General features: G+C 43.5%; 1 protein-coding gene across 1 annotated transcript; it reads left to right on the top strand.

Annotated features, from left to right (window-relative positions):
* The first annotated feature begins 2,509 nt into the window (after positions 1 to 2,509).
* proza (protein Z, vitamin K-dependent plasma glycoprotein a) lies at positions 2,510 to 8,302 on the top strand. Its single transcript, XM_030058031.1, has 9 exons — positions 2,510 to 2,651; positions 3,660 to 3,817; positions 4,768 to 4,931; positions 5,057 to 5,081; positions 5,169 to 5,282; positions 5,389 to 5,523; positions 6,404 to 6,519; positions 6,707 to 6,824; positions 7,218 to 8,302. Exons 2-9 carry the CDS (start codon positions 3,739 to 3,741, stop codon positions 7,751 to 7,753), a joined length of 1,287 nt encoding a protein of 428 aa, XP_029913891.1. The 5' UTR covers positions 2,510 to 2,651; positions 3,660 to 3,738; the 3' UTR covers positions 7,754 to 8,302.
* Positions 8,303 to 14,801: the final 6,499 nt, after the last annotated feature.

Here is a 14,801-nt window from a genome sequence, read left to right on the forward strand (position 1 = left end):
GAGCCTGTTCAACTGGGCGCTGGATTTGGAGAGGGATGGGTGAGAGAGGTCACACGTGAGCCCTCCACCTCTCTCCCCCTCTTTTCCGTTTCCTCCATCTTAGAGCAAAGACCCAGAAACAAATCACAGAAGTGCGAGGAGCCGGTGAAGGCAGCAGAGGAGAAGCAGAGAATTTTGATAAATAAAACATGACGCTGAGAGAGAAAGAGAGAGAAAGATGGATCATCAGGGAAGATACCAACCATTTCCACTGCCAGTGTTTGCAAGCAGTGTACGAAGAATTCATTTGTTCGCAAAAACAGATATCTGCTTTTTTATTCATTGCTACAAGCCATGTTTTCATAGATAATATCAATCAAAAAAATCCTCCTAGTAAGCTAATGCATAGGGAATATTGGCTTTTGCAACAAATTTTTGCATTTTGGATTCAGAAAGCAACACAGACCGGCAAACAAACAAGATATAACACACACACACATATATACACTGTACACTCACACATTCACAACTGTAAATTAGCAACGGACCACCATCATCTGGGAAATTACTACGATCCTGATCATTTTCTTCATTTGCACATCTGGTGGCAACAGTAGTGGTCTCAGCAGGCCGGGGCATGCTCTCCCTCCACTGCCCGTCCCAGGTGAGTCTCCTGGGCCTGGCTTGTCCACTTCCAGCCTCTGTCCAGCACTGGGGACCAGCTGGTTGGAGCAAGCTGCTTTAATACCCCAGTTATTGGTCTTGGGAAATGGAAACACTTTAACACTGCTGCAGCTGAGACTAAACCCCATGGTCCTGTCTGCAAATTGCACTGCTCTCACAAACAAGCCCATTCAAAAGGAAGACAGTGAGAAAGGACTTTGGTGTTGCAAGAAAAGGATCATTTTAGCATGGCCTAACGCCTCCCAAGAACTGGGCATATTCCTGATTTTAAATATGCAACAGCTCTACATATTGGCTTATAATTCTTGCAGAATGAATTAAATGTTTTACCAGTGCCCTTGCTTCCATTTCTCCTGTAGGCTGAGATATGAAATATGCCTCTCTTGCACACATATCTTTCCACTCTTTCACTTTTGTCATTCACTTTGCCAGTGCCGTCTCACCCCCTCTCCTCTCACTTTCCCAGCAGTTTCCATCTAATCCTCCCATCCCCTTTGCTCTTCACTTGTCCCTATTAGCTGGTTTATGCCAAGTCCTCTATCTGGTCATTGCTGTTTGTTGTTGTCTAGACTATTTTCAGTTTGTTTGCATTTATACCCCTACTATTGATTGCAGCAGATAGCCTCTAATCTTGGTTGATGCGATTTTCACATCAGAGAGATTCCTGATTCAGATCACACCGCGGAATAAAATCTAAGTCCTATAGGCCCTGCGGTGAGAAGCTAACATGACTAACAAACTAGTGTCTCACACACACTTGAGCATTTTCGTGTGTGTGTGTGTGTGTGTGTGTGTGTGTGTGTGTGTGTGTGTGTGTGTGCTTGCAGGGCACAAACACACAGGACACTGAATTTTTGCTCTTTCAACTTGTCTAAATTGATGGTAAGCATTGAAGGAAGAACATAATGTGAATGGCTCACAAACATAAAAAGATTAAACTTTTGCAACTGGTTCCCAAGGGGCAATGTAGTTACCATGGCAACAATACATGCAGGAAAAGTAGTAGAAAAGATGACCCAGGTAATATAAATAAATGTCAAAACTGTAAAACTCTAGCATGGTAGTGATAAAATATATAAATAGATATTACAACTAATAACAATGAGTATTACTCCAACTACTACTGCGTTACTATTACTAATACTAATAATACTACTTCTACCACCACTATTACTGCTGCCACTACCACCCCCACCACCACTACTACTACTCCTACTTCTACTGCTACTACTATTAGCACTAGTACTACTACCACCGCCACTACTACTACTACTACTACTAATACGACTTCTACTACTACTACTATTAGCACTAGTACCACTACCACCACCACCACTACTACTGATATTACTACTACTACTACAACTATTACTACTTCTACTACTATTAGCACAACTACAACAACTACCACTACTACTAGTAGTATTACTACTACTACTACTACTACTACTTCTACTACTACTACTACTAATAATAATAAGAGTAATAATATGATGACAGTTTTATTCCTTTTTATAAGGAGATTTTTGTGGGAGTTTTTCCTTGTCCTCACCAGGGTCTCGGGTTATGGGTGTCATATCCATTTATTGCTGCAATAATGTGGGCCTTGTGAAGCCCTTGAAGGCTGTAACAGCGACCAGTGGCAAAGCAAATTACCTTGAGTTGACTTTCATCTCTCCTGCAGAGCCTCAGTAAACTCAGTGCACGCTGTTCTGTGTTACTGGGCCACAAGGGCACCGTCCTAGATTGTGTTGTGAAAAATATCAGTGGGGGGGAAGACATTCGGGTAACCGCCAACTCTGTCCTGCAGCGACCCCTGGTGGTTGGTCTTCGTCATCACAGCCTCCTGAAGCAGGGGCGAGCAGGGAGCGGGCGGGCGTGGGTGATCCTGGCGCAGCAGCTGGCAGCTTTTCAGAACCGACAGGCCGTTTTCCAGGAGGCTGAGGTGTGTTTCTGCGCCAGAGCAGCTCGTTGCCTGTGGTTGTTAGGTAAGTCAGAGAGTGTTTACTTCGATGTGTTGTTGGTTCGCACCGTTATTCGGCCTTGCCCCTGGTGCAGCTGAATCCATCAGACCCATGTTGCTCCGCCCTGCGCCTGAAGCCACTGATTTGGGAATATTTAAAAAATATATATCATTACAGACTTGTTTATTATTTCCATTCCTCTAGCATGGCTGATGTGTAATAGCAGATCAGGCTTTATTTTTGCACTCTAACTCCAGATAGGCTAATGCTATTTCTCTGGTAACAGCGACATGGATGGAGAGCACAGGCCGTATCCTTGTTTAATAATAAACACCCCTTCCTCTACTCGGCTCATTTTCATCGCTTTTGGCGTTGAAAACAGTCTATGTCGAAGAGTTTGTTTGTCCTGTACGTGGGAAGCTTGCATCGCAGATAATGTGTTTGTTTACTAAATAAATAAATAAATAGAAGTAAATAAATAGAAGACAATGTACCAATGTTTTGGTAAGCAGCCATGAGATGGCAGCATTGGCACGCACGGCTTGTCTGCTGTTTAAAACTGCACTGTCACTGATGATGATGGTTAGTGGCTGATAATATAGCATGAAGATAAAGATGCAGCGACAATTGTTGTGCTCACAATTTAGTAGCTATGCATATTCAGTTTTGAGCATAATATCACCTGTTACTACATTACTATAATATCAAGAAAAAGAAACTATTTTAGTGACATGTACAGAGATCATATGTTAAATAATCAAAAAGATTGTAATTTCTTTGAACTGCATTGTAGTATAAAGTATGATTAAGTAGTAATTTTCAAATTGTTTCTTGATTATTTTCCCAGGTTGTTTTAGATATTTTAATAAGTGTTTGCTGTGGATCATAGCTGAATTATGCATCCCCACAACTCCCTATCATGATCTTGAAAGACAATAATTGAATTATTTCCCAGCCCCACATTTTACTACTTCTCCTTGCCTTTTCCAGTTTGTGTGTATCTTATTTCTGATCTACAATTTTGTTCTTCAGGACTTCACATTGATCCCTGGTGTGCTGAGCCAACACGATCGGCTCTTGACCGACAGACAGGTCACCCTGCACTGTCACCATGGGCTTCTGGGCTACATCTGCCGCTCTGCTCTGTCTGCTACTGGGGGCTGTGGCAGCCAGTCAGCTCCCGAAGACAGGTGAGAGGGCAAGCATGTAGCTGTGACAAGACCGAGGATGTCACATCCTGACAGACGAGGGAGAGAGCTAGATGGTAAAAGGAGAAGGAGGACTTATGAAAAGAGGTCAGGGTGACAGTAGATGAGAATATCATTTCTCTGCTCAGCAGCAAGACTTTGCCTCCGAGAGATGAAGACAGTATAATGACAGCAATGAACATGAGCTGTCTTTTCACCGGATTTATGGAAGTGATTGTATCAAATATCTGGTGTGCCAAAATGAAAGTGTCAATTCAGAAAAAGTTGTTACTTTTGGACTATGCCTGACATCATCTTATGATTACGTATTATAATACTGTACAGATGGTGTGCTTTACAACGTATCCAATAGGGCTGGATGAAATATTGATATTATATCTATACTGTGATATGAGGTGAGATAATGTTGGGATGTGGCATGAAGATTGACTTTTCCGTTTTTTTAATGACATCATTACAGTAAAGGGATATAATTTTCTGCTTGGTGGTCATATCCACATCCCTAATGACTGTTTATCAAAAATCTCATGTGCAAATATCCCATGGAAGAACCATTAGTCATCTCTACAATGTTGAAGATATGGTGTTACTTGATTTTGTCCATTTTGCGCAGCCCTACTAGCCATACAATAACAGACTATTAAGTAAAGCGTAGTCATGATTTCCATGTGGTTGGCAGGTTGAGGGAGTGAGAAGGGAGTCTTCCTTTTAAGCAGAAGATCTGAGGTCAGGCCCCCATGCTGGGAAGCATTTACTCTGCTCAGGAGTCTTTGAACAAGACGCTGAATCCCTACCAGCTCCAGGGCCACTGTTCTGTATCTGAGCCTGAGAAAAGAGAATCTCCCTGTTTTGATCAAGAAGTATCACATTTTTCTGAGTAACTGTGCAAAGTAGTGCTTGTGAACCTGTTGAAAGCCCAATTTTCCCTCCAGTGTTCTTGGACAAGCAGCATGCCAGCTCGGTGATCTCCCGTCAGAAGAGGGCCAATGCGGGTGACGAGGAGAAGTTGATGCCTGCCAACCTGGAGAGGGAATGCCTGGAGGAGGTGTGCAGCTACGAGGAGGCCAGGGAGATCTTCCAGGACTCCTACCGCACGGTGAGCAAAGGCATTTCACAACACCACTTTTGTGTCACACAATCTGCTGCTCTCTTTATGACTGAAAAGAGAAAATCATTGTTTGGCTTCAGCTGCACACTTACCATGCAAACTTTGTCTTTCAGGATATCTTCTGGTCCGTCTATATTGGTAAGTTATGAGCTTCAATAAATTTCGCTCACCCTATACTCAGTGGTGGTTTCAGATCCTCTCCTAGACGCACTGTCTGTGTTTCAGATGGAGACCAGTGTGCGGAGAAGCCCTGCAAGAATGGAGCCTTGTGTTCCGACAGCGTGGGAGGTTACGACTGTGTCTGCAAGTCAGGCTTCTCTGGGGTCCACTGTGAGACAGGTGAAAGGCACGCATGGATCATAGCTCGGCTGACATGTGCAAGTTACTTTTTATCTGATTGGCAGGTGCTGCAGTTTAGTTTTGTCCTCTCTTGTGCACTGTACAGACCAGACCGTGTGTGTCCTGGATAAGACCAAGGGTTGCTCCCAGTTCTGTAAGCCAGGCTACTTGTCCTACGAGTGTTCCTGCGCCCGGGGCTGGAAGCTCGATACCAGGGACAAGAATAAATGTGTGCCTGCAGGTACGTGGGCCTCACCCTCCCTGTGATGTCTGTTTCCCGTATTAAAGAGAAAAAAATGATGATCTTGCTCTCTTCGGTATTATTTGTCACAACAAATATGATGAGGCTAGTTCTGCCCTCTGCCCCCTTCTTGTTAAATCATCTATCATAGACCCCCTCAGTCGACTGGGGTTCTTAAGTCAAGTTGCTTTTTTTTTTTTTTTTTTTTTTTTTTTTAAGACAGTCAGTGTGCATTGCAAAGGGACTGCATTACTGTAGGCACTTACAAGTAAACGGAATAAAACTACCATCTTGTTACTTAAACAAACAGGCACAGGATTAGCAATCCATTCTGTGTCTGTATTTGAAAATGCCTGACAATTAAAATCTTCATGCAGCTGTCTTAATGCATTTGATACATTTTACTATTAATGCTCAACTATATTGCTGTTGCATTTGTTGATGATTGATGGTGATTTTATTATTATTATTATTATTATTATTATTATTATTGTTAACATGGCCTAGATGTAAAATAACAAATAGTTGAACTGTAGTATTGAATGGCCAAATTTGATTCGACGGAGGAAATTCTGACTTGGGGACTGCTCTGGATGAAGCGTGTGCTCTGTCAGCTTTCCTTCCTGTCCCACACATCTCTCTCTCTCTCTCTCTCTCTCTCTCTCTCTCTCTCTCTCTCTCAGTTCAGTTCAGTTGTCAGTGCAGTTCTGCTTTATTGGCATGAACAAGTCTGACATGTTGTTGCCAAAGCGTTTCACAAGAACAATTAATGCAATTATATATTTTTCATTGATTATATACATTTTAATATGTGTGTGACATCTCATTTCTCTCTCTCTCTCTCTCTCTCTCTCTCTCTCTCTCACTCGCTCGCTCCCAGACCCGTCCCCCTGTGGGAAGGTAAACAGCCTGAGTCAGTGGGAGAACAGACAGTCCGAAAACGCCCGCAGCAACTTTGAGGGACTCGTCTGTGGTTCCATGGAGTGTCCCTGGCAGGTAGAAATACAGACACAAACCCACACACTTCATAACCAGATCACAACTACACAAGTGTTAGAAAAGCTGTTTTTTTGACATTTAGCCAAAATTGTGAGAAGTGTTGTGTGTCCCCCCCCCCCCCCCCCCCCCCCCCTCCCACCAGTGTCTCTTTGCTGCATCTCATGGGGTTTGTGTTGTATTTCAGGCTATCCTGAAGAGTGCTGGGTCAGCAGGATTCTGTAGCGGAGTCATACTGAAGGAGAACCTGGTGCTGACCTCAGCTCAGTGTGCCCACAAATACGACTCCTTCCAGGTGGCTGTTGGTAAGTGGGCAAGAGACATAACACTACTACTACTACTGCAGCATATTTCATCTTTTTACATAATTTGACTGTTCGGTATATTTCCAGTGAGATTATCAGATAACAGTGTTGGATATGTGCACAGTAAGAACAAAAAATATATTTTAAAGTGTGCATACTCGTTGCAGGAAGAGATAAACTAATTTAGAATGAGTATATGAATATAGATTTTCTTTGCATAAAACGTTGACGAAATTGAAAACCCAAACAGAACAAAATCAGTCACACCAAAAGTATTAAAATGGAGAGATTAAAATAGATCACATTGCCACCAACTTGTTTGTGTGTGTATGTGTACACATGTATGAGAAACTACATGATCCTAAACACCCTCCCATTCCAATATGTTTTCAGGAAAACGTCAGACCACCTATGAAAATGGAGAGCAGACGCTGAATGCGAAAGTCTCTCACATCCACCCGCGCTACGTGGCAGGTCGCCCCGAGAATGACCTGGCTGTGGTTGAGCTCCACGAACGCATCGTCTTCAAGAAAACTGTCGTTGCTGCCTGCCTGCCTGAGCGTGACTTTGCTGAAAAAGTGCTGATGACCGGAGAGTTCACCGCCGTGGTCACAGGCTGGAAAGACCCCACAGAGGGAGTGGAGGTCCAGGGCCCACTCAAATTCAACAACCTGGCATACAACCGCCTTTCTGAATGTCTGGTCACACACCCTGGCCTGATCACCAATAAGATGGGTTGCACCGCTGCCCGGACCAACGCCGACTGCACCATGGGCTCCGGCAGCCCCCTGCTCACCCTCTACAGGGATGTGTTCTTCCTGACCGGAGTTGTCAGTCAGCCACCAGGGGGCGACTGCAGAAAGGGCTACATCTTCCAGAAGGTGTCACGCTTCCTGGGCTGGATCCAGCCTCTGATGGACTCGCGCTAAGATTGGGAATCAGGGATGTGAAGGGAAGGAGGGAGAGAGGTACTAGAAATCTAATGAGAAGAGAGTGTTTAAGGACCAATGATAAGAGATAGAAATGGTAATAATAAAATGCAACGGTGCAGGTAAAGGACTATTAAAAACAGGGAATCAGATGGGCACTTGTAAGTCAGTCTTTTCAGTAGTATTCATCCTGTTGCCTTTGAATAATATCCGTGTCCCACTTTACTACACTGTTATAACAGCCTTCATATTTAGCAAGCGACGTTATTTTTCTTTGTGAACTTCCTCGTCTGTCCATGGGGTGGCTCTCTGTCAACAGATATAACACGACTGAGATGCACTCTTGTACCTACCACATTTAGCTCCAGGCCAAAAGCAGCTACAGAAGCAGTAAATTATGCAGCATGCATTTTGCTTTGTGAACACAGGCTTCCTTTTGGTACCTTTTTTTAAGTGCTGTTGTTTTTCCTGACTGTTGTGCCGGCTGACAAGCACTGACTCTGTTCATCGCTAATGTGAGAATGTAATAAACCCTAACACTAGACTGGATGTCAGTTCTGTATCATGTATTCAGCATATACTTGAGAGATCGAGATATCATGGGTGTCAGTGCCACTGAAATTACCCACCACATAAAAAATAATTTTATCTTTAAAAGAAAGTGGAAAAAAGGGGGCGAAAACTTTAAAGTTGCACTTCTCACGATTAAAAAAAAAGCCATGAATTTAGCTCTTACTATACACTATTTTGTCCTCATCACTCAACTCTATATCCCCTTTTTGTCTCAGATATTGAGCTGCCCTCACTGTCACATTCCCCTGTGTTGTCTGGCAACATTTTCCCACAGACACTGGCCCTCCACGATCTTCTCACAGCCTCCCAGAGCCGAAGCTGCTCCTATGTCACGGACAGAGAGAAAAGGAGAGGGCGAAGAATGGGAGAGAGAGAGAAAGTAAGAGACCCCAAAATAACAAAAACCTGGCCTGCCACTTTTGATCGGATGCTTGAAAAGGACAGCTCTGAAAGCAGGGGCCCGCGTTGGCCGTTGCCATGGCGTTCACCTAGGAGATGGCTCCTTGCTCCCAAAAATGGCACTGCTCCTTTAGTGGGCCGTCCAGTGGAGATTAATTTGAGTGGCACTCCTTCCTTCCTGCGTCTGGCCTAACTCTCTGGCTGTGGCACCGCGATTTATATGCCCATGCACACAAACACCCATAAACACACACACACACACACACACACAGACCAAAATTGCAGCTAAAGCCCAGGTTTGTCTGTTGTAAGCCACAGAACTCACTAAGATGGTGCTTTTAAGTTCTGTCATATGTGGCACCCAAATATCAAACAGCCACCTTGTGTGTTTCAGTTTCCTGCATGAAGCACAAATCTGGAGGAAATGACATGACATGAATGCTGAGAGAGAGAAAACCGGGAGAGGGAAAGAGGGGTGAGAGATATTTGACAGGCTGAGAAAGCAAAAGCTGGTGGAAGAAGCAGGGAAAAAGTCGATGGACTCACATATGAGTGCAGTGACAGTCAGAGGGGCCGGGGATTTAGGATGTTCGCAGAGAGAGGAAGTCAGACGATGTGGTGGCAGATTGATGGATATGTTTTGGAGGTGAATGAAAAGGCCTGGTAGAGAAATATTAGTGAGGCCATTACTGATGGCAGAGGTAAGTGAGAACACTTAATCGCAAAGCTTTCACTTTCACCCGGCATAAATCATATGTTGTTGTTGGACAGGATGGTAGACAGCTGCACAAACACACACACACACACACACACACACACACACACACACACACACACACACACAGATAAAGTGTTGATATAGTAGAATTTCACTTTAATGTGCTACATTATCAGTATACTTGTACATCTGGCTACTGCCCTACTAAATCAGTAATCCCCCACTCTTGCAAAAACCCTAAAACTAACCACATGCTGTGACCTCAAATCCCCCTTCATCTCCCTGTCCTATGTGTTTGTGTGTGAAAGAGTGTGTGCAATGTGTGTGTGTGTGTGTGTGTGTGTGTGTGTGTGTGTGTGTGTGAAGTACATGGACATGCATGAGTGTGCTTTGGGGGTCTGGAAGCAACATCAAATGACAGTGTTCAGGCAGGATTATTAGACTGTGTGGTGTCTGACTGCGTGCAGGGGGTATGCAGTGTGTCTGACTGAGAGTGTGTATGTTGTGACTGACTGTGTGTGTGATGGGTGCTGTGCTATCTGTGAAGGCATGCCTATGATCTTGTCCAGTAATCCCCCACCCCCTAAATTCATGTCCCAAATATTTTGCACCCAGGATCCCGCCCAGGCAACCTTCCTTTCTGTCTAAATTTGCCCAGAGAACTGGCTCTCCAGTAGGATAGGGTGACAAAGGCCGCAACCACTCACCACCCACCCCTTTGCTCAAATGGATGGTGCCCCGTGCCAGACAGAATCAGCTTCCACTCAGCTGGGTAATTGTGCAGGAAGGTGGAGGTAACGTGGGTTCTCCAGGGGCTGGAGTCCTGACTCGGCTGGGATGGTCGATGGAGAGGGAGAGAGAGAGAGAGTCAGGCAGACAGACAGAGAGAGACAGAAAGAGGCTCGTCTTTTATGTAACTCCGCTGTAGTCTTTGGTCATGTAGGCACACATCATCCTCAAAAGAGCTGAGCCTTGCACAACTTCAGCATAATGATTAGTAAGCCGGGATATTGACTTTTCTTAGATTCCACCATCATCATTGCTCATTTGCCCTGCTCAGAAAAAGAGCATCACCTGTCCTGCTCTCACCTAATCTGATCCTTAAGACAGGCTTTCAAAACAATAAGCCACTTATCAATATGCTGCCATGGTGACTGCATGGCAGTGGAGCAGGGCAAAGTCCGCGAACTGCCTTTATTCCATTGACCTCACCCTGACCTTCTGAGGGATTAAATCCCGTTCAGAGCCACTGAGAAACCAGAGGAGCCATCAAATGGTCTCCAAGGCTCGCTGAATGAAGACAAGTGGGCTCTCTGATCCATGTGGTTGTCTTTGAAGAGGCCAGATAAGTCTGAGTGTGTATGTGTGTGTGTGCCTGGGAGCCTGTCCAAATGTGTACTGTATTGTGGTGTGAGGTTCATTTTGGTGTCCCCACATGACAGGAAGTTGCATTCCTGTGTGTCCTGTGTGTTTGTTCACCTCTTCCTCACCATGTATCTGTGTATATTTACATATGCAAATAAATATGCTTTTCTTTTTTTTTTATAAGTTTCCCTGGCGCGGTCACATTTGGTCGACCTTTAGTATCTACCCTCCTTCTGCAGGGGATATGCTACTCCTAAAGGTCACGACCCCTGTGTGGGCTTCAGTGCTCTGAGTGGCCAGTGACAGCCAGAGGGCTTAAGTCACTGTGGCAATATGGACAGATGAGGTCAGGATTATCCCTCCCTCCATATTACCCTTATTACCTTGGCGACCAAGTCAGCACATTTCACCACCACACAGCCTGCCGATAAGGAATGCATGTGGAAAAATTGTGTGTGTGTGTGTGTGTGTGTGTGTGTGTGTGTGTGATTGAAGCGCGAGCTGATTTACTGTGGCAGTAGCCCGATGTATGGGTATAGACCGACATAGTCACTGAGACCCTGCTGCCTGGGTGTGCACGCTGGTAAATGTATGTTTGCGTACAGGTATGATATATGTGAGCTCTTCTGTTATTTATGTATGGCATTACAAAAATAAGAAAAAAACAGGTTTCCCAAAATGGCAGAAGGTCAAAGCTACAGGATAAAAGCTTTACAAACACGAATATATAAGTTACATATACATACAGACCAACTGCAGTGTGTTTCAAGTATTAACTCTTTATTCCTCTCTGTTAATACTCCAAGCATGCAGCAAGTGATTTGTATGTACTATTAACCTACATATTTGTGTCTGAAACAAGGTGCTTATTTGAAGTCTATAATGAATATTTTTTGCATTACATTCTGGCTTACCCATGTTACACAGACAGGATGTAATATTAGACAAGCCACCTTACATCCTCCACCTCTGTAGGACACACCGTGGTCAGTGAAACAGGGGATGCGTGTCTGGCAACGAATCGCTCTTTAAAATTAGAGGCTCTTCCTGCTCATTTTGGACACCTGCATCCTGTCATAGTTAATACTTCCTGTGAGGTCACGGGCTCTCATCCTGACATTTGTCACTGCGTGCAGATGTAGCATAAAGCCCATAGGTCATCTGTCCTCTGTGGTGAGACTTGGCCAAGTTTCTGTCGCGGTGTGGCTCACTTGGTGAAATTCGACCTGTGACATCTTCAGGCTGGCAGTGGAGTGGCAGCCGAGCAAAGCCTTGAGGAGGTGAGAGGAGGCGCGAGAGGGAGACAGAAAGAAAGAGACATACAAAAGACACGGAAAGAGGGACAGACACAAAAGAGGCAGAAAATGTGAGATAGTTACAAATTTTAGGGAAGAGAAACAGGCGGATACAAAGCGACAGAGGATGAGAGAGTGCATTTGTGCGCGGTAAATTCTCCAAAAGGAAACATAACAGACAATGCCATTGAAGCTGTCATTTCCTATACACACTTCAAGCCTTTACTCTCCCTGGTATAAGACAATAAGTCACCTGGCAGGGCCAAACTTAGATTTGTCTGTAAAGCTAAATTAGTCAGTGACTGAGCCTCCCAAATGATCACACTGTCCCAGAGTTACCTTGTCACCCTCTATAAATACTGAGGCAGGAGTCTGGCTATGGTCTATATTGATCTGACCCTCAACCCCATGACAGCACTATAAATGTAAAACACAAATGTGACAACACACACATACACAAACACACACACACACACACACACACACACACACACACACACACACACACACACACACTGGGAGATATACTAAGAGTATCATATTCAGCTGCAGTGTGGAATAGTGGAATTGTGCAAGTATGTATTTATGTTTGATCTTCCTCCTCTCTATATAGTTTGTTTTATTTCACAGGAATTAAAGGACAGCATTGGTATTTTCTGACCCATGACATTTACTTCTTTACTCATGTAAGAAGTACGGGCTCTGAAATGTACTCAGAGTATAAGAAGTAGCCCTCTGAAGGATTTTTCTACAGCCTTTTTTCCCAACAACCAGCTCTTTGTGTTAATTATTAATGAGGTAAGAGGATAAGTTCAAAGCAAACTAAGGAGTAGGGAGAGAAGGTGAAAAAAAATAAATACTCAAGTAAAGTACAGATACCTGAAAATTTTTCTTAAGTGCAGTAATGAGGTATTTGTACTTTGTTCAAACAGAGTACTTGTTCTCCAAAATAATAGTAAATGGCCCTTTTGAAAATGTCAGCCACCACACACACACACACACACACACACACACACACACAAATGGCATCAAATGGTGCTCTCTAACATCTTTTATTTAGCTCCACACAGTCCTGCTGCGGCTAATGCTGTGTTCACAAAACTCAGACACTGCATATCTGTGATATAAATTTTTCAACTTGGGAAAAAAATGAATGCTCAAGAAGAACAAACTCCCTTTCCAATACCAAATAATATCAAACAGTGTTTTCTTCCCTGAGCTGTCACCCTGAACACCCAGCTGTTGAAATTTTCAGAAATGAATTTCAGAAGGTCGGAGTTCAAGTGAATGCAGCATTTTTTCCAGGCATTAACGGCTAGCTAATTAACGGAAATGTATGCTCGTAAATGCTAAATAAAACTTGTCAGAAAGCATCGTTAGCAGTCACATTTTCACGGTGGACGATTTCAAGACGTATTTGACTGTGCTGTGAGTTTCCCGTTTTCAGTAAAGATGTTGATATATATATTTTATTTAGCGTGAAAAAGTGTCTTGTTAGGCTACGTTGAAAACTAGCAAGGAGCTGTTTCTTGTTACAAAGCTAGCAGTGAGATTTTGCGCTGTGTACCGTTATAAATTGTGGGTATGAACATTTTAATACAACCTGGGTTGAAAATTAAATACTAGACCTATACTTATTTGTGTGTGTGTGTGTGTGTGTGTGTAATCGCAGCCATACACTGTGTTTGGTGACTCTGCAGAAGTAATCATCTAAGCCAGTGGCTCTCAAATGGGAGTTACTTTGGAGCGCCGCAGGGGGTCTGTGAATTTTTTTTTTTTTTTTTATGTTAATTTTAAAAATATCAGTCATGCATAATTCCTAAAATAATTAGCCTATGTAATAAATGCAAATTTATTGTGTAAGTTTGATAAAGCTCACTTTACATTCAATATTATCTCTGGGTTTCCCGAAGGTGTTAAATGTGTGTGTGTGTGTGTTTCTGGTTCATGTTTGTTCACTATGAAGTGAACAAACATGAAGCCAAGCCAAAAATCAAGAAAATGGATTCGTGGTTGAAGCGATACCGCTGAAAACAAGGAGAAAGAAGTGAAAAGGAAGCAAAAACAGACAAAACTAAATATCGCCAGTATCACCTTGTTGTTCTTAATGCTTTTTTCTAACACTGCTCAGTGCTACTTGGCTGAAGAAAAAAAAAAAAAATCAAAGGGGTACATTATTGAAAAAAGTTGAAGAACCACTTACCTAAACGTACACAGCAACAAACTGCCAGTGTCTGCCATCTGATTTACCCTGCAGCTTCCTCACACTGTTGTGATCACACAACCACCGGAAGCCTAATAATGCCTTTTAAATACACGGCTACCTTACAATGCTGAGGTGTTCAGGGTGGCTTTCTAATCCACTTAGTGTGCCCTCCTAAATCCAGTTATTGTGGTAATGTGTCTGATAGTGTAATGATCAACTTCCCTCATCTGATTGGAAGGTGATACGCCATTTTTGATGCTTATAACACGGACGATAAAGATGATGATAAATAGGTGATGCTGGCAAAAACATTATGGCTGATCTATCTAATTTGGTGGTAATATGAGAGAACCTTTAATCTCCTTGGCAGTAAGACCCCCTTCTCCTCCTCCCCTCTCTCTCTCCTTCCCATGCTGTCACTCTCCCAGCCTGCACCTGTCAGATTAGCCCCACGTCTTCAGCTGCCAGTCCATATGATACGCCTCCTTACTG

The sequence above is a fragment of the Myripristis murdjan genome, chromosome 8 (assembly GCF_902150065.1).
Source record: "Myripristis murdjan chromosome 8, fMyrMur1.1, whole genome shotgun sequence".
Lineage (NCBI taxonomy): Eukaryota > Metazoa > Chordata > Actinopteri > Holocentriformes > Holocentridae > Myripristis > Myripristis murdjan.

What these genes read in the sequence shown, in the direction of transcription:
- proza (XM_030058031.1), top strand. Translation starts at nt 3,739, where the DNA reads ATGGGCTTCTGGGCTACATCTGCCGCTCTGCTCTGTCTGCTACTGGGG. An exon ending in CAGTCAGCTCCCGAAGACAG is followed by an intron (nt 3,818 to 4,767) that starts GTGAGAGGGCAA and finishes TTTTCCCTCCAG; the next exon opens with TGTTCTTGGACAAGCAGCAT. An exon ending in CTCCTTCCAGGTGGCTGTTG is followed by an intron (nt 6,825 to 7,217) that starts GTAAGTGGGCAA and finishes ATATGTTTTCAG; the next exon opens with GAAAACGTCAGACCACCTAT.